The sequence below is a fragment of the Cervus elaphus genome, chromosome 8, assembly GCF_910594005.1.
Source record: "Cervus elaphus chromosome 8, mCerEla1.1, whole genome shotgun sequence".
In the NCBI taxonomy this organism is placed as follows: domain Eukaryota; kingdom Metazoa; phylum Chordata; class Mammalia; order Artiodactyla; family Cervidae; genus Cervus; species Cervus elaphus.
In genome coordinates, this window is record NC_057822.1 from 15,649,394 (window position 1) to 15,668,099 (window position 18,706).

General features: G+C 46.1%; 1 protein-coding gene across 4 annotated transcripts in view; it reads right to left on the reverse strand.

Moving 5' to 3' along the window:
- DIS3L2 (DIS3 like 3'-5' exoribonuclease 2) overlaps nucleotides 1–18,706 on the reverse strand; it is a 353,242-nt gene that overhangs the window by 81,834 nt on the left and 252,702 nt on the right. For all 4 annotated transcript variants that reach the window (XM_043909686.1, XM_043909689.1, XM_043909687.1 and 1 more), the window contains exon 13: nucleotides 5,820–6,053. In XM_043909686.1, coding sequence (XP_043765621.1) covers nucleotides 5,820–6,053 — 234 coding nt within the window. The remainder of the gene's footprint in view (nucleotides 1–5,819; nucleotides 6,054–18,706) is intronic.

Genomic DNA, 18,706 nt, shown 5'->3' on the forward strand with positions numbered 1-18,706 from the left:
TGCACATGGGCTCAGGAAGACGGGGTGGGTGGGATGAGATCTGACTGTGAAGAGGCTGCCGAGCTTGCAGAGGTGGGAAATTAAGAACCACAGCTCTTTCTGCTTCAGGCTAATGAAAGCTACCCGACTGAAAACAGGGTAAGGGAACTGGGGCTAAACAGATTCATTCCTTTAGGCCTCCAACTGGACCTGCCAAGCATGGTACTAATCAAAGGAATAATTTGCTTAATTGCATGAAACCATCCCGAGAGGTAACTTGGCACAAGCGCTCTCTAGGACCCAGCCCAGTTTCCCAGTGCAGTGGTGACGTGCTGCTGAAAGCTGACTGAGGAGAGAGCTGGATATCATTTAGGCAGGGCTCAGCATATTACAGACCACAGGTCAACTCTGGCCTACCACCTACTTTCTGCATGGCTCATGAGCTAGGAATGGTTTTTACATTATTAAACAATTCAGAAATAACTGAAGGAAGAATACTATTCTTTGACATGAAAATTATATGAAATCCAAACTTCTTAGTGTCCTTATAGCTGTATTGGAACACAGCTGTGCTCATCTGTTAGTTTGTCCCCGGCTGTTTTCACACCATGGCAGCAGGGCTGAGTAGCTGAGACAGAGACCAGATGGCCCACAAAGCCTAAATCAGGCCTGATGCTGAAGCTTCAGGCCACCTGATGTGAAAAGCCAATTCATTGGAAAAGATCCTGATGCTGGGAAAGATTGAGACCAGGGAGAAGGGGGTGACAGAGGATGAGATGGTTAGACAACATCACTGACTCAATGGAAACTTCAGGAGAGAGTGGAGACAGGGAAGCCTGGTGTGCTGCCAGTCCGTGGGGCTGCAGAGTCGGAAACGACTGAGTGACTGAATGACAACAATCGTTTCTACCTGGTTGCCTTGCTGTATCTCACCGTGTGCACTGTTTGCTGAACCCAAGGTAGGCAAGGCATGAGCTAAGAGGCTGGAAGAAGATTTAAGGAGCTGTAGGAACTGCAGACACGTTTATTTTCTCCTGGCTGATGCCGCAGCCAAAACATAACCTAACACAGTCACAGGGGCTTTCCAGGTGGAGCTTATGTATGCTTACAGAAGTAGCCCATGGCCAAGCGAGTACCTCGTGACACACATGTGCAGTGCTATAAGCGATCTCGGCTGTTACGTAACCATTATTTACAAAATGTGGGGCAAGAGCAAGAGGCTCTGAGGCAAGAGAGTCTGGCCATGCCGTCTTGGCTAACTTGCTCTTTCCCTACACTGGTTCCCTACAGGAGGTCTGCAGAGCCTGCCTGAAAGGCTGGGCGGGGTCAAGGTCATCCATGATACCTTCTATGGCAGCCTGGGTCCCAAGGCATTTAAAAACTGTTCCCACCAAGTTGATCTTTACAATCAAGTCCACTCAAAGAAACTGCTTGAAGTTTGGGCTTCAAAACTGTGCTATGTGGGATCCATATAAGATGCAGCTGAGAATTTAGTAAAGGTTCCATTAGTTTGGAGGACTTTGCCTCCAAAGTTAAGAAGATGGAAACATCAAATTTTCTTCACTACAACTTTCTCTAAACCCAGAAAGTCAGCAGCTCAGCAGGAGATGTTCACATGCCCTGCCTGCCCGCCAGGGTCCGGACGCGGTACTATTTCCCTCCTGCGGTCATGCTTGCTTCTCTAGAAGCCCTCACACAGGGTTGCCTCTAAGCACTCTCACCTGACTGAGGGAGGGTAGGCTGGAGGAAAAGAACCAGAAAGCTGTAGTTTCCTGAAAACAGTCAGTACTCCCTAAGATGTCTTTCTTTGGGGGCTCTATTTGGCACCCCACCATCCTCCCTTGCTGACCTTTCTGAAAGAAATGGCTCAGGCCACAACTCCAAAAGGAGTTGAGGCCTTGTCATCCTATCACATCAGAGTCAGGCAGGGTCACTTTCACACTAGGAGGGAGCAGGCCACCAAGTCTACACACTTATTAAGAAATAGGAGTGGTGTGTGTTCCCTGGTGGCTCAGTGGTAAAGAATCTGCCTGCCAATGGAGGAGACGCGAGTTCGATCCCTGCGTCAGGAAGATCCCCTGGAGAAGGAAATGGCTACCCATATCAGTATTCTTGCCTGGAAATTTCCATGGACAGAGGAGCCTGGTGGGCTCCAGCCTATGGGGTCACAAAGAGTCAGACACAACTTAGCAACTGAGCACTTGTCATAAATAAAATAACATAAATATCTGTGTTAAATTCTAGATTTAACATTGCAGCAGAAAACACGGTCTATTTTTCAACTCAACCAACCAAAAAGCAAATAGAATGCACTCAGCACCTGATCTGACCTTTGGGGCAGAGAAACAAAGGAGTGTCACTTCCCTGAGCTAGGACCTCTCAGCAATCCGACCCAAAGGCAGTGCTTCCCAGTGTGTTTCACACCACAGTTCACACAGAACTTGCTAATACTTGAGCATACACTGGGTAAGTGCACAGGACCGTAGGCAGGTGGTCCCAGGACAGGGGCCCGCCCAGGTGGCCTGCAGCTCGGGGGACACACTATCTCAGATGCGGGCCAGGCAGCTCTGGATTAAGCTGTTGCCTGCAGTCACCCAGTGATCAAGTTGCTCTGTGTTTGTGTAGCTACTGTGACCTCCGAACCAGTCTCCCCCCGACTCAACAAACAGGCCCCATGCTGGTGTCCTCCACCTCACTCATTCTGGAGATCATCAGGGTAAATTCACGTCTTAGAAAAGGGAAATTTCTGGCTTAGCAGGTTTCTTCTGCCTTCAAGGGCATGCAGCAGCACACAGATGTTGTCTCCTCTTACAGGAGGGTAGAAGGACGTATTTTTTTTGACCTGCCACCAAAAATGTGGACACCGTGAACTGGGGCACACAAAGCATCAGAGAGCGACTCCAAACAGCAGGCTGTGCCGAAGGCACCGAGGAAAAATGGATTTCTGTGAGGACAGATACAGGCAGCAGACAAAGGGGAACAAATGCAGGGACTGCTGGATATATCAATGTCTGGCTGATATATCAATGATCTTGCCAGGAACCTGCCACAGGAGACCAATGTACCCCTTCTTCCAAAGCTGTGGTTCAGATACTTGTTTTCTGGTGTGTCATAAGTCAGGTTGTATCCGACTCTTTGCAACCTTATGGACTGTAGCCCAGCAGACCCTTCTGACCGTGGGATTGTCCCAGCAAGAATACTGGAGTGGGTTGCCATTTCCCCCTCCAAGGGATCTTCCCGACCCAGGTATCACACCTACCTCTCCTGTGTCTCCTGCACTGGCAGGTGGGTTCTTTACCCACTGAGCTGGAACCAAGGAAACAGCCCCAAGGATGCAATTCCATTATTTTCAAACCTTAATTAACTGGAACCTAATTAGGACTTCAGGGTTTTCTTCTCACTTGGAAGGGAAACTTCTCTCTCTCAAGTCAGCATGGTGTAAATGGAAGAAAAGTGAATGAAGAGTTGGCTATCTGGATTGCTTGCATATAAGAAACTCATTTAACCTTTGAGGACTTCAGCTTCTAATCTACAAGTTGAGAGGGCTGATGAAATACAAGTATCTCAAATTATTTTCATTGAGATTGACACATACACACTATTATATATGAAATAGATAACTAATAAGGACCTACTGTATAGCACAAGAAATTCTACTCAATACTCTGTAATGACAATATGAGAACAGAATCTAAAAGAGTGGATATATGTATATGTATAACTGATTCACTTTGCTGAACAGCAGAAACTAACACAACACTGTAAATCAACTATTCTCCAATAAAAATAATTGAAAAAAATAGTTATTTTCAGCAATAAAATTCTCATTCTAACATATGCCAACAGATCAGTAGCAATCTGAAACTGTGATCATTCTTCTACACTGACACCTCCTAATGCAAGTTGAGATCACTGATGGGTTTTTTTTTTTTTTTTTACAGAGTATTTAACATATTTAATTCAATCCAATTTTATAACGATCTGATGGGGAAGGGTCTCTAAAATGGTGTAACGGAGCTCTCTCATTTGATGTGCTTGAAGTGGCAGTGGGTTAGCTTTTCCAGAAGCTGACTGAAGAGGGGAATCATACATAACTAAACATTTGTTTAACTTAATTTATATAATGCTTTTGAACTGTGGTGCTGGAGAATACGCTTGAGAGTCCCTTGGACAGGAAGGAGATCAAACCAGTCAATCCTAAAGGAAATCAATCCTGAATATTCACTGGAAGGACTGATGCTGAAACTGAAGCTTCAATACTTTGGCCACCTGATTCAAAGAGTCAATTCACTGGAAAAAAGCTCTGATGCTGGGAAAGATTGAAAGCAGGAGAAGAGGATGACGGAGGATGAGATGGTTGTATGGCATCACTGACTCAATGTACATGAATTTGAGCAAGCTCCGGGAGATGGTGATGGACAGGGAAGCCTGGCGTGCTGCAGTCCATGGGATCACAAAAAGTTGGACATGACTAAGTGACTGAACAATAACAACAAATTTATATAAATGCACATCCACTCACTTTTAGGACTTCCCTGGTGGCTCAGATGGTAAAGTGTCTGCCTACAATGCGGGACACCTGGGTTTGATCCCTGGGTCAGGAAGATCCTCTGGAGAAGGAAATGGCAACCCACTCCAGTACTCTTGCCTGGAAAATCCCATGGACGGAGGAGCCTGGTAGGCTACAGTCCATGGGATGGCAAAGAGTTAGACACGACTGAGCGACTTCACTTCACACTCACTTTTACAAAAGAGTATGCTAGTTGGATTTTTACATACTTTTTTCTGATAAACTATGCATACTTCATTGCCTATAACATAATTTTTGTTTCGTTAAAAGAGAGAGCTTAGATATCTATAATGTAATCTGAGTACAAAGTTCCTCTTGAATTTTACGATTTTCCCCCCTCCTTTTTATAGTTATCACACCCAAACAGCACAATTTTTGAAGATTCATCTTCATCAAGTGTTTGCAAACCATTTAACTTAGTTTTCACAGGAACGGTAGCCTTTTTAAATGCTCTTATTTGATCACTGTACCTAATATTCAGTTAAAGTGTGTAATTATAACATGTACAACCAGCATAGCCAGGATGGGGGTAAAGAAGGGTGACCAATGAAACACACAGCTCCCCTGCAGGGAGCCGAGGTGGAAGGGAACACAGTCCACGTGTGCAGCTCACTGTGGGCGCTGGTCACTGTGTCCGGCAGAAGGGACAGCAAGCGCCAGGTGAGGAGTTTTGGGTGGCAGGCATAGGGCCTGGGGAAGAAGGGCAGGGATGGAGAAACTAATGTTGGTGTTCTCAGCATCTAACTGATAGCTCAAATAAGAAATGAGCTTCCCTGGTGGCTCAGCGGTTAAGAATCCACCTGCAAAGCAGGAGACGCTGAAGACCCTGGTTCGATCCCTGGGTCAGGAGAATGGCTACCCACTTCCAGTATTCTCGTCCGTGAACAGAGGAGCCTGGTGGGCTATAGTCCATGCGGTCACAGAGAGTCGGACACGAATAAGTTAAAATAAGAATACAGGGGTTCATTCAGGGAGGGATTGTGGAAAGAGAAATAAACAAGAGGGTGGGCAGACTCCAGGAAATGCCAGAGTTGAGCTGAGGGAAGAGGCTTCTGTCACAGGACCAGCGGGCTCACGTCATGAGGCCCCGGGTGTCTGTGGGGTCACGAGGGAGGCAGTTCCCGCCTGCCTCAGAGGACACTATCTAAGGGCAGAGACTGAGGAAAGGACGGAGGGACAAGCCCCAGGCCTGCCATGCTAAATCTCGCACACACTGGGCTTTGGCGGAAGTCAGGTCTGTGGGCGGCGTTGAAAACAGGAAACAACTGACCTGATCCAGACGCAGTGCGCCGTCCACAAACCGCTGTTTGCGTAACTCCTTCGCGATTCCGTGGAGGTTCAAGACAGCCCGGTGCACCTCGTCACACGTGTGCTCGGGGGAGATGGCAGGCAGCTCCCTCTCCGGGATTCTCCTGGTCGGGCTTTCAATCATGCTCTGCGCGTGCTCGTAGCTCAGTTTGGTGCAGGAGCGGATGATGGTCCGGCCAAACCATTCAGCGAGGATCTGCAGAGACGGATGGATTGTGAGGGAGAATTTTTTTTTTCCCTTCAGGTTTTTCGTTCACGCAGCCATTCATCTGTACACATTCTACAGAGACTGAGGAAACGAGGAGGGACGAGCACCAGCTTTTTTTTTTTTTTTTGACTGAGCACCCCCTGCCCTCTTCCCCCTTTACCAGCTAAACCATTCCAGTCACAACTCCAGAGACAAGGCTTCCTGAAAATACCTGTCTGAAGGGTTACTAGGTGTACCCCGGTGGGGAGCGGGGAGGGCCCAGCCCAAAGCTGTCCATACCATGAGAATTCGAGGGCACACAGCTCCTACCTGAAGAGCTAGAGAGACCCCTCTGACACCCTGTCCTTCCCTTGAAGGAAGAACCACTACTCTTTAAAACGGCAGCCATGAAGCACAGGGAAGTGAACAATAAAAACCACTCACATTTTTCTTTGGTTTAGTGCAAAGAGCCTTATTATGAAGAGTCTTGGATCTGGAATATCAGACTTTAATGTTCTTAAAAAAAAAAAAAATGAAACCCTCAAAATATACTTTCTAAATTATTTCAAAAACTACTCTCATCTCAAAATACAAGCAACTGAAAATATTATGCTGATAACTCTTCTGCTGTGGCAAGCGGGTCCTGACTTTGGCTCTCAGGAGATGTGTGTCTGTGTGCTGAATGCAGGAGAAATTGTAGAGGCAATCCCAGGGACTGTGTGTGTGTGTGTGCTGATGACTCTTCTGCTGTGGCAAGCAGGTCCTGACCTTGGCTCTCAGGAGACGTGAGTGTGTGTATGTGCTGAACATAGGAGAAATTGTAGAGGCAATTCCAGAGACTGTGTGTGTGTGTGTGTGTGTGTGTGCACGCGTGCATGCACTGAATGCAGGAGAAATTGTAGGGGCAATTACAGCAACTGTCCAGCAGTCGTGGGGGAAACAGTGTGTGCAGGTCCCCAGAAGAGCCCCTTTCAAGGTCAGCCCATGCTTGTCCTTCCATCACAGCCATATTTCCTGAAAACTTCCCACTCATGGAGCTGCTCCAACCTCCTCTAGGATGACGGGGCCATGACCTCTTCATTCTTGTGGTCGCAAAGATTTCCCCTGGAGACGCAGCTTGTTTCCTTTTCTACAACTCATTCCAAACCCAGTCAGTCAATCCTCCTCCTTCGGTGTGTCAACATTTTGCTGGACAGTCTGTCTTTAGCTTGGGGAAATGTCCCTTTTCATTCAGTTCCACTGCTCTTTTTTCACACACTCCCTCAGACATCCGGGTCAGAGGGTATCTGGCCTCTTGGGGTCTTTGTCCCCTTTTCCTAGAAAACACAGGAAAGCCTTATATATGTACCCAGGGTCACCACTGCACACAGGGTGGAGAGACTTGGATCACCCTGACTGGGCATCTATTTTCACATAAACTGGTGAGTCAAGAACTACTTTAAAAAGCTAGTGACAGCTCCAGGCCCTCTCCCTTGAAGTATTTATGGACAAACTTTTGAGGTAAGTTTCACAAGGTTCCTAGATACTCTGCCACCCCGACATCCATGTATCCTGGGTCTAAACAGCTCAGTGGCTCCCTCTGAACCCTCTTCTGTAGTGCTGGGCCCTGACCAGGGCCCACTTTGAATCCCGGGGTTCTTAAAACATATTCACTGTAACTTGGCAAAACCTGAAATCCCCCACTCCTGATCAAAACTTGCCAGCCATTCATAGGGTGGCACTGCTCAGTCTGAGCTGCCTCTTCTTCCTCGCTGGCCCCACTGCCCCTTCGGTTTGTCTCCTTATCTGTCAATGACAACACAAACACCAGCAAACCTGGGACTCGGCACTGATGAGAAGCTTCCCACAACTCTGTCACCTTACTTGGGCCTCCCCTCCCTTAATGCCTCCATTCCAGAAAATCTGCACCCTCTTTTTGAACATACGAACGGCTGAAGTAGGAGCTCTGAAGGGCCAGTAAGAACTTCCTGGCCCAGAGACGCTCAGGCAGTTTAAAAACAACCCATTGATTCTGAAAGTCACACCTGACACACGGACTTAAAAAACTCTCAGGCCAAGAAACCACACTGTGGTGGAGTGGCAAGGATGCCCACGACCCCCTCACCCACTGAAGGTCAACAGGAAAGCAGAGACCTGGCTGGGGCGGGGGTGTCGGTTCCCGGGGCCAGCGTGCCTTACAGAACAGGAGGAAGGCCTCTCTGGATGGGACACCTCATTAATTTCCAATTTGGAAACTGGACTCACATCAACGCCCCGTTTGTAACTAGGGCCAGTGGCAGAAGACAAAAGTACAAAGAGTTTTTCATGGAAAGAGCAAAAAAGCCACGAGGAGCTTCGTAAACAGAACCCTTCAGAGAAGAATCATGGCCTTCCTCTGCCATTCATTTCATCACAGGATTTGGGTCACTCTCTTTCTGCAGGCGGCAAGCTTCCCGCATACACTCTAGGACACTGGTATTTAGGATGTTGGGTTAAACAGCATGCCAATATCCACTGAAGGTATCCGGCTGGGGAAAAAAAACCTAGTTAGAAAGGAGAAAATATTGTCTACCTCAAGACCTGCTTTCTGGTACCAGGTAGGACAGGAAGTGGCTTGACACCACAGACCACCTGGCTCTGCTTGGTGGCAGAGCTCTCACACCTCCGACCCTCTCAAATCTCTCTTACACACCTGGATGTGCGTGCATGCTAAATCCCTGCAGTCATGGCTGACTCTCTGTGACTCCATGGACTATATCCCACCAGGCTCCTCTGTCCATGGGATTCTCCAGGCAAGAATACTGGAGTGGGTTACCATGCCCTCCTCCAGGGGATCTTGCTGACTCAGGCATCTAACCCGCATTTCTTACATCTCTTGCATTGGCAGGCAGGTTCTTTGCCACCTAGGAAGTCCAACACACCTGGGAGTATGTTATTTGGCCCATTTTACATTGAGAGAAGAGGTTGGGGATTTGTGAAAAGTCACGCTAACTCCTAAGTGGCGGCCAGGATCAGATCTGTGCTAAAGACTCAAAATTTATTATATCTTGCTGAAGGTCACAAAAGAGACAGACAGTGAAGTAAAGAAAATAAAATATCAACTTTCTATTTAATAGATACAAAGTCGTGAGGAAACCATATCATTTGAAAACTATTAATTTCCATTCAAATGTATTTAAAATTTTAATCTTCTAAAAAAAGTCAGTGTCTCATTAAGAAATATTTGGTTCAAAAAACTGCTAATGGGGTTAATTTGTCATTTTAAGTAATTAGATACAAAATCACTTCCACTACAGCTTTGGGCTTCTGTATATAAACTATTTGGTTCAAAAAATATATCAGAAAAATTAACTTCTTTACAAAACAGACTCACAAACACAGAAAACAAATCTGTGGTTACCAAAGGGGAAAGCAGGGGAGGGATGCGAGTTTAGGATTAGCAGATACACACTACTGTATATAAAATAGATAAATAACAAGGTCCCACTGTATAGCAAGGGAACTATATTCAATATTTTATAATAACCTATGATGAAAAACTTCAGTTCAGTTCCATCTATATATATATATAGCTGAACCACTTTGCTACACACCAGAAAATAACACAACATTGTAAGTCAACTATAATTCATTAAAAACAAACAAAACGTAATAGGAAGAAACATTTTCCTGATTGGAACAAAACCAGGCTGCTGCGATGATCAGGGGTAGGGGGTGCATGGATTTCTGCCTCTTCTTACTGTGAACATGAGGCAACCCCCCTGGGGTAGGGAAGGCCCAGGGGTGAAAAAAGTCAAAGGTACCAAGAGAAACGTATCCAAAAAGAAACTGGGCAGAAAGAGGCAGTGCTCGAAGACAGTGAGGAGAGGCCAATGGCGATATGTCTGTGATGGGGAGGTGCTGGCGACTGCAGAGGGCAGAGGCAGTGAGGGGGACGGCTCGTGAGGAGCAAGTAGGGGTCTCCTCTGCTGGGCCCACTCCTAGCCAGGCCAGTGGTGACAGAGCGAGGCACAGGTCCCTTCTTAAAGAAGAACAGAGAAGACCATGGTAGGATCAAAGAGTAAGTGACAAGATGCTGACAAGACACTGTCAGCAACACACTCCCATTTAGACCTAGCTGTGTCCTCTCGTGCCGTGGCCCAGCTGCGCCTGTTACCCAAAAGCTGGGTTTGCCTCTGTGTGGATGTTGAGCCAAAAGATGCAACCAAGCCAAAGAGCAGGAGAAGGAAGGAGTTATTACTTGCGGCAAGTAAGGAGATCATTGGGGATCTTTCCCAAAGAAATATTGTTGGCTTTTAATCTGTTTTCCAGATATAAGGATACCTTTCCCCTTAAGCTAATTATAACCTACACCAACTTGGTAAATTATACCTTTGAGGGTAGGATTGAGACATTAATCTTTTGTCTCTACCTGATTCCTCTAAAGATGGAAGACTCTAGATTCCCAGCAGCCTTATCAAGTACTCTTAACTAGTGCACGCACAACAAAACTAAAGGAAATTATCCAGTGAAACCGTCACAGAGTATAACTACTGTGTGACATATAACAACAAATATCATTGCTTGCTTTACGTCTACTGCTAAAAGCACATGCATGATGTCTGTGTGACAATTCAGTATAACTGATACAACATATAGCTTATAAAATATTTCCGTATTAACATACCTCTGAGCTTGTTCACTGTATCTGATGAGTTGTCCCCCAAGAGGGACAACTAGGCCACTATTTATAAACAAAAAGGAGGCCTGGCACCAAGGGACATGATGGATGCCAGGCAGCAATCATTGAGGGACAAATCTGACCTACCAAGAGATTTGCAATCAAAAGGAAAAGTGAAAAAATAAATTTTCACAAACTGAGTTAGGTATTGGGAAGCCATTCCAGCCAATACATGATTTACTTTAAAGTTTATAGTGACCGAAGTGGCCTGTTTAGTGGCCTACTGAATGTATATCTGCTTTTACTATTAAGGGAAAAAATGAATTAAAAAATAAAAAAACTAGAGGACAGCATCATTCACACACAGGGCTTTGTGAAATTTACTCAGGAAGAACAATACTTACAACGATAGTAATCAGGCTGTCAATCTGCTGAACTTGGAAGTTTCTATGATACAAAAAGTCATCCTCTAGAACTGCATGGCCCTTGATATTTTAACAGCTGTTCAAGGAGGAACTTATAAGACATACTGAATGCTGGTTTTTATACCTGATGAATTTCTAATGTGAGTCACCTCATGATGCATATGAAAAAAAATTAAATCTCCTCTGAAGGATCCTCTTCCCAGTTTAGAGAAAATGGTTTGGGTCAGGGGGCTCTTGGCTCAAGACTCTGCCAGTGAAGTTGCAAAGTTGCTGTTAACTGCCTCTCCTGCTGTGCCTCCCTACACCTGCTAGAATAATGCTATGCACATTCAGCCACTACTCTGTGGACCCCCAAACTTCTCTAGCTCTAGCAGAGAGAGCTTCACTCTAACTAGGGAGACTGCAATGCCCATTCTCAGCAGGAAGTAGTTAAAGAAGAAAGACCTTTGGCTCTGTGCCCCTCAAGAAAGAAGAGTGAAATATCTCAGTGTTGGGGGTGCAGTGTAAGTAGATTGGGAAGGGGTCCCTGGAGGTAGTGAGCCACACACGACTTTCTTAAATAAGAGAAACAACTTCAGGCCTAAGCCATTCGATGATCTGAGCCTGGCCAAAATGCTTGCTCTTGCAGAAGAATGGGTCTCAGTAGTTGCTTTTAAGGGAACGAAAGAAGGTAAAAACAAACAGCTATTACCAGGCCAGGGAGCTAACTTAACCAGATTGGAGATAATAAATCAGTTGTAAAGACTCCTAGTTCTGTTCCAATGGTAAAGATTAGCCCGAAGCTGTTTTGCAAAAATTCAACCACCCTTATAATGCTCAACTACCAGATTAACTGGGACCTATGAATGATGATGTTGACCTTTTCTGATGCCTGTGACTTCAATCAACTATCATGTGGCCTCTGTCAACTTTTGCCCCAATTCTATGCTGAAACCTCCTTGGCTGAAGCCCCTTTAGGAGTCTGTATGCATCCTAGCTTAAAACTTCTCCAATTTTGCTTTCTGGGGAGACACCGCTTTGGGAAAGATCCCCCATGTTATTCCTACTTGCTGCAAGTAATAAATCCTTCCTTCTCCCACTCTTTGGATTGGTGGTGTCTTTTGGCTCAACACCCATCAAGAGGCAAACCTGGTTTTTGGAAGCTTAGGAGGGAGCACGGGTACCAGAGGGCCATGTGTTTGCTAGTTTTAGTTTATAAGGCAGTGTATGTACAATAATTTTCTGGAAGATTAATTTATATGGAGTCAATTGTGTTCTCTTTTACAGTTTGAGGCCACTTGCCACCAGCCTAGTTTGTTGTCCCTCAGACTATAATCAGGCCTACTCCTATTGTTGGGGAGGAAGAAATTTTTTTCTACCCTTCCAGGTTTTTCTGGTCTAAGAATTAAATTGTCATGAGACAGATTAACAGGAGAAAATCAAATAAAACATGGGAAAGACTCAGGAAAGCTGAGTAACTCACTAAAATGGCTGAAAGCTTCACTTTAAATACCATCTTCAACTAATGACAAAAGAGGATGCTGAGCTAGTGATTCAGGACTTAGAAGGGGAGGAAGGAAATTCACATGAAGGTGGAAAAGCAAATACTTGGTAAACAAATGTTTACAATGTATGGACCAGGCAGAGACAATGGGACATACACAGGAATTTAAAAAAAAAAAAAAAAACCAACAGATTTTGAAAGGTTCCTCCTGTCTACCATACCTAGTCCATCCTAGAGTTATCTGTGATGATAGCTCTCTCCCTTTTAGAAGCAGGTCCTCTATCTACATTCTTTAGACAGTGAAGATAAAGTCAGAGTTTCTTCCTCAGTCTTTTGGGTCCTGATTGTTTTCAGCTTGAAACAATCCACATGCCCAAGAGATATCCTGAAAGTGAAAGTGAAAGTCGCTCAGTCGTGTCTGACTCTTTGCAACCTCATGGACTATAGAGTCCATGGAATTCTCCAGGCCAGAATACTGGAGTGGGTAGCAATTCCCTTCTCCAAGGGATCTTCCCAACCCAGGGATTGAGCCCAGGTCTCCCGCACTGCAGGCAGATTCTTAACCAGCTGAGCCACAAAGGAAGCCCAAGAATACTGGAGTGGATAGCCTATTCCTTCTCCAGGGGATCTTCCCAACCCAGGAATCGAATAGGGGTCTCCTGCATTGCAGGCGGATTCTTTATCAACTGAGCTATGAGGGGAAGCCCAAGAGATATCCTGGGATGGCAAATTTTACTCCCCTCCAGCATCTTGACCTGAAGGTCTAAACTTCAAAGCCAAAGATGAAGGAAATAAGGAAACTCCCTCAAGTGTCTGCCTTGTAAACCTTAGAAATGGCACGAGAGTCTGAAGGCAGGATGTGGTCAAAAGACGAGAATTCCATTCCTGTGACAGAGGATGAGGGACCCCAATTGGGCAGTCTTTGGAAAGTGTTAAGTCACCCAGTCACGTCTGACTCTTTGCAATGTCAAGGAACCCACCAGGCTCCTCTGTCCATGGGATTCTCCAGGCAAGACTACTGAAGGAGTCTTCTCCAGTCTCCCTTCTCCAGGAGATAGTCCTGACCCAGGGATTGAACCCGGGTTTCCAGTACTGCAGGCAGATTCTTTACCATCTGAAACACCAGGGAAGCCAGGGAAGTCTTTGAAAAGTGTTCCCTTTACTGCAGACAGTTTCGAGGCGGGTGGGGGCAGGAGGAATCTTTGGAGGTGGTAGACTGGCTGGGAGGCCTGGGGGCTGTGGGAAGGAAGCTGCAGGTGGGGGAAGGGGACGAATGAGAGGAAAGCACCGGAGAGCCATGGAGGAGGCTTCTAAAGATTGGGTTCAGAAAGACCCAGGAAAAACAGAATCACAGATTTCTAAAGCCAGTGAGGCTAATTCAGTCCCAGCTTTCCAAAAAGACCAAACGAAGTCATTTCTCCAAAAACGAGGTCCATCCTTCTTTTAAAGGCATGCAGCACAGCAACACGTTGTTTATTAACCTCAGAGCCCAAGTCCTTACATTTAAATCAACTTCATGATTAGTAACCTCAAAATGCAGGAAAGGCTGATTTAAAAAAATATTTTTTTTGTTTGCAAAAGAGTCGGACACAACTTAGTGACTAAACAACAGCGGCGACAATCCTATAAATGATACATGTCTTGTTTTGTTATGTCTTGAAAATATTTTATTTTGAATTTTTACTTTAAACTCAAGGATTCACAGCAAAATCTGTGCTCAGGTCTGCTGTTACCTTGAAATGACCTTAGGTCAGCCTCTAATTGCCTGGTATCTTTGTTAGCAAACCAGGACACAAAGAACACAACAGAGTTCTTCCAAAGGCTCCTCTGGTCCCAGGCTATCTCTATAGGTCTGAAATAAAGCGACTTTGCCCTGCTCTGCTAAGGACTAAAAATGAATATTCTGGGCACTTTTCTATTATTTTCAGAATCAGCCTTGAGAGCTATGTTCTCTCACTGGGAGCTGACTAGGCAAGATTTCCCCTGCAGTGTCCTAGGAGGAGACATAAACCCAGCACTGTTTCTTTACCATGACCTGCAGCCCCCAGTCACACAGTCCTGCGCTTGGCTCTGTGGGCTTGCTGCAGACACAAGATGACCCGGGAGGATCATAGTTTTATTTTTCAACTTCTATAGCATTTCCACGGGTGGCAGCTGGTGTGTTAGCAGCAGGGTGAGCAGGGAAGGCAGTGGGGGGAAGACACTCGGGCAGCTGTGTCAGACCCTCCTCAACCCCAGGATACGGCTCAGGGTGCTGAGAAGGCTGCTGCGATAAAAACGCCTTACCAAGGAAACACCATTCTAATAAAGCAGGCTGAACAGAACTGTGTAAATGGGTATGTTGTTGTTTTAGTCACTAACTAGTGTCCGACTCTTTGTGACCCCATCGACTGTAGCCCGCCAGGCTCCTCTATCCATGGAATTTTCCAGACAAGAATACTGGACTGGGTTGCCATTTCCTCCTCCAGGGGACCTTCCTGACCCAGGGTTCAAAGTCATGTCTCCTGCTTGGCAGGTGAATTCTTTACCACTGAGCCACCAGGGAAGCCCTGGAAAATGGATATGCAATTCACTTTATGAAGCAATTTTTAAGCATTTTTGGGCTTTTGACCCTGTGCTGTGTATGACGAGAAGAGATTGAAAAAAATTAAGAATGATGTTAAGGTCCAGTCGGATGATAGATCTGTATACACATGGCACTGACAGGTGCTGTAGGGGCAGCAAGATGGGAAAATGGGTTCTGACAGGGAGGGCGGGGGTCTTCCCATCTAAGCACATTCTCAGAGAGGCCAGCCTGCCTCCTCTCCAGATTTCAGCAGGGACCCCACGCTGCACCTTCTCTGCGCTGAGAAGTCTGTGGTCCTCATCCTCCTAGTGGGAGCTAATCTTCCCTCCGGAGTTTAGGTCCTGAAATTTCCACTTCCTTCATCAGGCTCCTCTGTCCATGGAATTCTCCAGGCAAGAATACTGGAGTGAGTCGCCATTTCCTTCTCCAGGGGATCTTCTCGACCCAGGGATCGAAGCTGGGTCTCCTGCACTGTACGTTTCAGCCACCAGGGAAGCCCTTTCCTTTATGACCTGGTTCCAAGCATTGTTCCTTCTTTCCTCATCAGCAACATCGCCGATTCACCTTCCTATGCAGCCTACAAACATACTCCAATATCTCTCCACCCCCCCTTAAAAAAAAAAACAGAAAAAAACCTCTCAAAATCTTACTTTTACTACAATGACAGTATCAATTCACTGCAGAAAACGTTTTAAAAAATATATGTGGGAAAAGGAGAAGAAAAAAAAAATCTCCTATGAATCCACCATTGGGAATTAACTACTGTTTCTATTTTGGTGCATATTTAATTCCTGTATCATCAACACCTTGTATAGTGTCTCAACACAGCAAATCTTCAATGAGTATTTACTAAATGAATGAATGAAGGAATAATAACACTTTCATGGAAGAAGTGGCATTTTAGCTGAGTCTCACAGGATAAGTAGGATTCGTGTTAGCAGGGATGAGGGGAAGGACACTCTAGGAAGTGCAAAAAGCATATGCAAAGTCTCAGTAGCAGTGGAACAATTCTGTATGAGGCCAAATGAACCAGTCAGCAGAGGTTGAGGGGCTGAAGGATGGCCATGCAATGCGAGGAGGGGTTGGTGGAGGTCTTCGCTGGTCATGCTCTGGAGATTACGGACTTTTGTGGATAATCATAACCCATTGTCCCACTGTTAAGAGGATATTTAGTAGTGTAATGGGGCCAGATTCAGCTTCTAAAAATCACCCAACACCACTGGGGAAATGGAATGAGGAGGCCATGAACAGTCTCTGTCAACCAGGGAAGATGGTGAGGGCTTGGGCAGGGACAGTGACTGTGGCGACAGGAAAGGAAGGACTGATGAGAGACGCTTGGCAAAGGTAGAGCTGTTATCACTTAGAACTGCTGGGATGTGGTAGGGGTGAGGTGGGCTAGAGACTGAGGATCTGAGTGGTTCAGAGGGATGCTGATGCCATTTCAGATCTGGAGGACGGAGGGCTTACCCTCTGGTTGGAACAGGAATGTGTTTTTTTCTGCATCACAAGAGGGGAAGGATGACTCTCTGAAGGGAGGAACTTCAGCAGACCCAGCTGGCTGGTCTCTCTGGTTTCCCAGAAGGAAAACTGAAAGTCACCTGGGGGAATGGTTGGTCTCGAAGTACAGAAGAATGGAAACAAAGTTGTAAGCCAGAACCAAGAATAAAGTTTTTTTTAATACCATTTCACTTATTTACCTTTATTATTGACTGCAAAGTTATTCGTTTTTTGGGGTTTTGGGGGGTTTTTTGCCATCACATGCTGCATGTGAGATCCGCCCCAACCAGCGATAGAACCCATGCCCCTGAGCTGGGAGCGCCATCTTAACCACTGGACCGCCAGGATGTCCGAGAATAAAGGCTTGAAACAAATACGTAAGCAACAAATAAAAGGATTCCTCTAAGCAGCACTGAAGGTCCAGCTGAAAAAAGGTAGCCTAAACTGGCATATCCCAGTTCCCCTACAATGTCTGCTGTTCAGAAAGAGGTGTTAGGTGCGGACTGGAAACATTTCCCCAGGGCCACGAGGAGTGGCCAGTGACCTGCAGGGTGTTCTAAGGTGGCGGCTAAGAAGGGCTGACCCCCGCTGAGGTCAGGTCCCGGAAGCTGGGCTAGGGAGCTGCCACACAGCGGAGAGCTCGGTCACACCCTAAAAGCCATTCTTCCCATGTGAGTACAGATGGTCCAGGAACGAGAAGAGACTTGAGTCCCAAGAACTCTCTGGAATCCATGCATTTCTAGCAGAGAAGACAGAGGAAAAAAAGGAATAGGAAAAAAAAAAATCCCAATTTAAAGGTTTCTTAGATTTTAGTCTGAATGAGAGACTGAAGGGTCATTAAAAAGGACAGAGACGAGACCTGATTTCTGATTTAGAAGACTCCCTTGGACCACTGTGTAGGTAGAAGATGAAGTGGGGCAGGAGCTGAAGCTCGGGGGACAGTTGGGAGGTCCCTGGAGTCCAGGTCGGGGGGTGGCAGCTCGGAGGCAGCAGTCAGCGCTGGAAGTGGTGAGGAAGAGGACAGAATCTGCAGGTGTTGGAGACAAAGCTGAGGTGACTCACTGCTGGCCTGGAGGTGAGGGGTCAGAGGACGACCAGAGTCAACAGTGACCCCTCAGCTGGGGGCTACATAAGTGGCTGAAAGGGGTGCACCATGGACTGGGGCTGAATTGGGCCCCCCGGAGTACATGCTTGCATTCTGACTGAGCCAGACAGCACAGGCCAGGTACGCTGTGGGAGACACAGGCTGTGGATTGCTACTGTAACCGTGAGACTCTTCCTTTATTATTCTGACTTCTGACCTGACATTTTAGGGTTCCCAGGTTTTAGGACTTAGGTATTGAGTTAGATTCATTGTCTGTGACCTTCTTTAAAGTGTAACATTGGTGTTTTTTCCCCAAAGGTGACTTCAAATTGAGATGCCTCTGATGAGCCAGGGCCCATGGACATGGGCTCTGTTTTGTAGGAGCTTGGTGCCCAGTGAGACAGATGTACTGGAGGTGACCAGATATGAGTCACTGAGCTGACATGGTCAGAGTGGATTTTACGGGTCCAGAGCTGGACTTCCAAAGCACAAGGTTCAGCTGGGTGTGTTTCCCTTAGGAAAACATATAATCATAGTTATCTAGATCAGAGGATAACACTCTTACCACCAATATGTGAGAAACACGCCAAAAACCAGATCTTTCAGAGTTTTCCATTCTAAAAACCTGCACCCTGGCTTTAAGGAAAGTACTAACATATATGACACCAAGTTTTCCTAATAGATACTTAAAAAAAATCTACTGGGTGTTTAAAAACAGTTGGAATAGGCTTTCTATAGCTCTACAAAGTAAGGCATTCCAGTAGATGAAGGAAAAAAACAAAACCTTTCTCCACTTCAGCTCCAGGGGAGATTGGCAGCCATGCCTGATGCTGCTGGCCCTGCCCCGGCTCCTTCGAGGTCCAAGTCCTTGCACCATGAGAAACCACCACTGTGTACTAACCAAGTCTCAGGCTTACTGGGTTCTTGATGCATGCTGCTTTCCTCCTTACCGGCCTTCTCTGACCCCC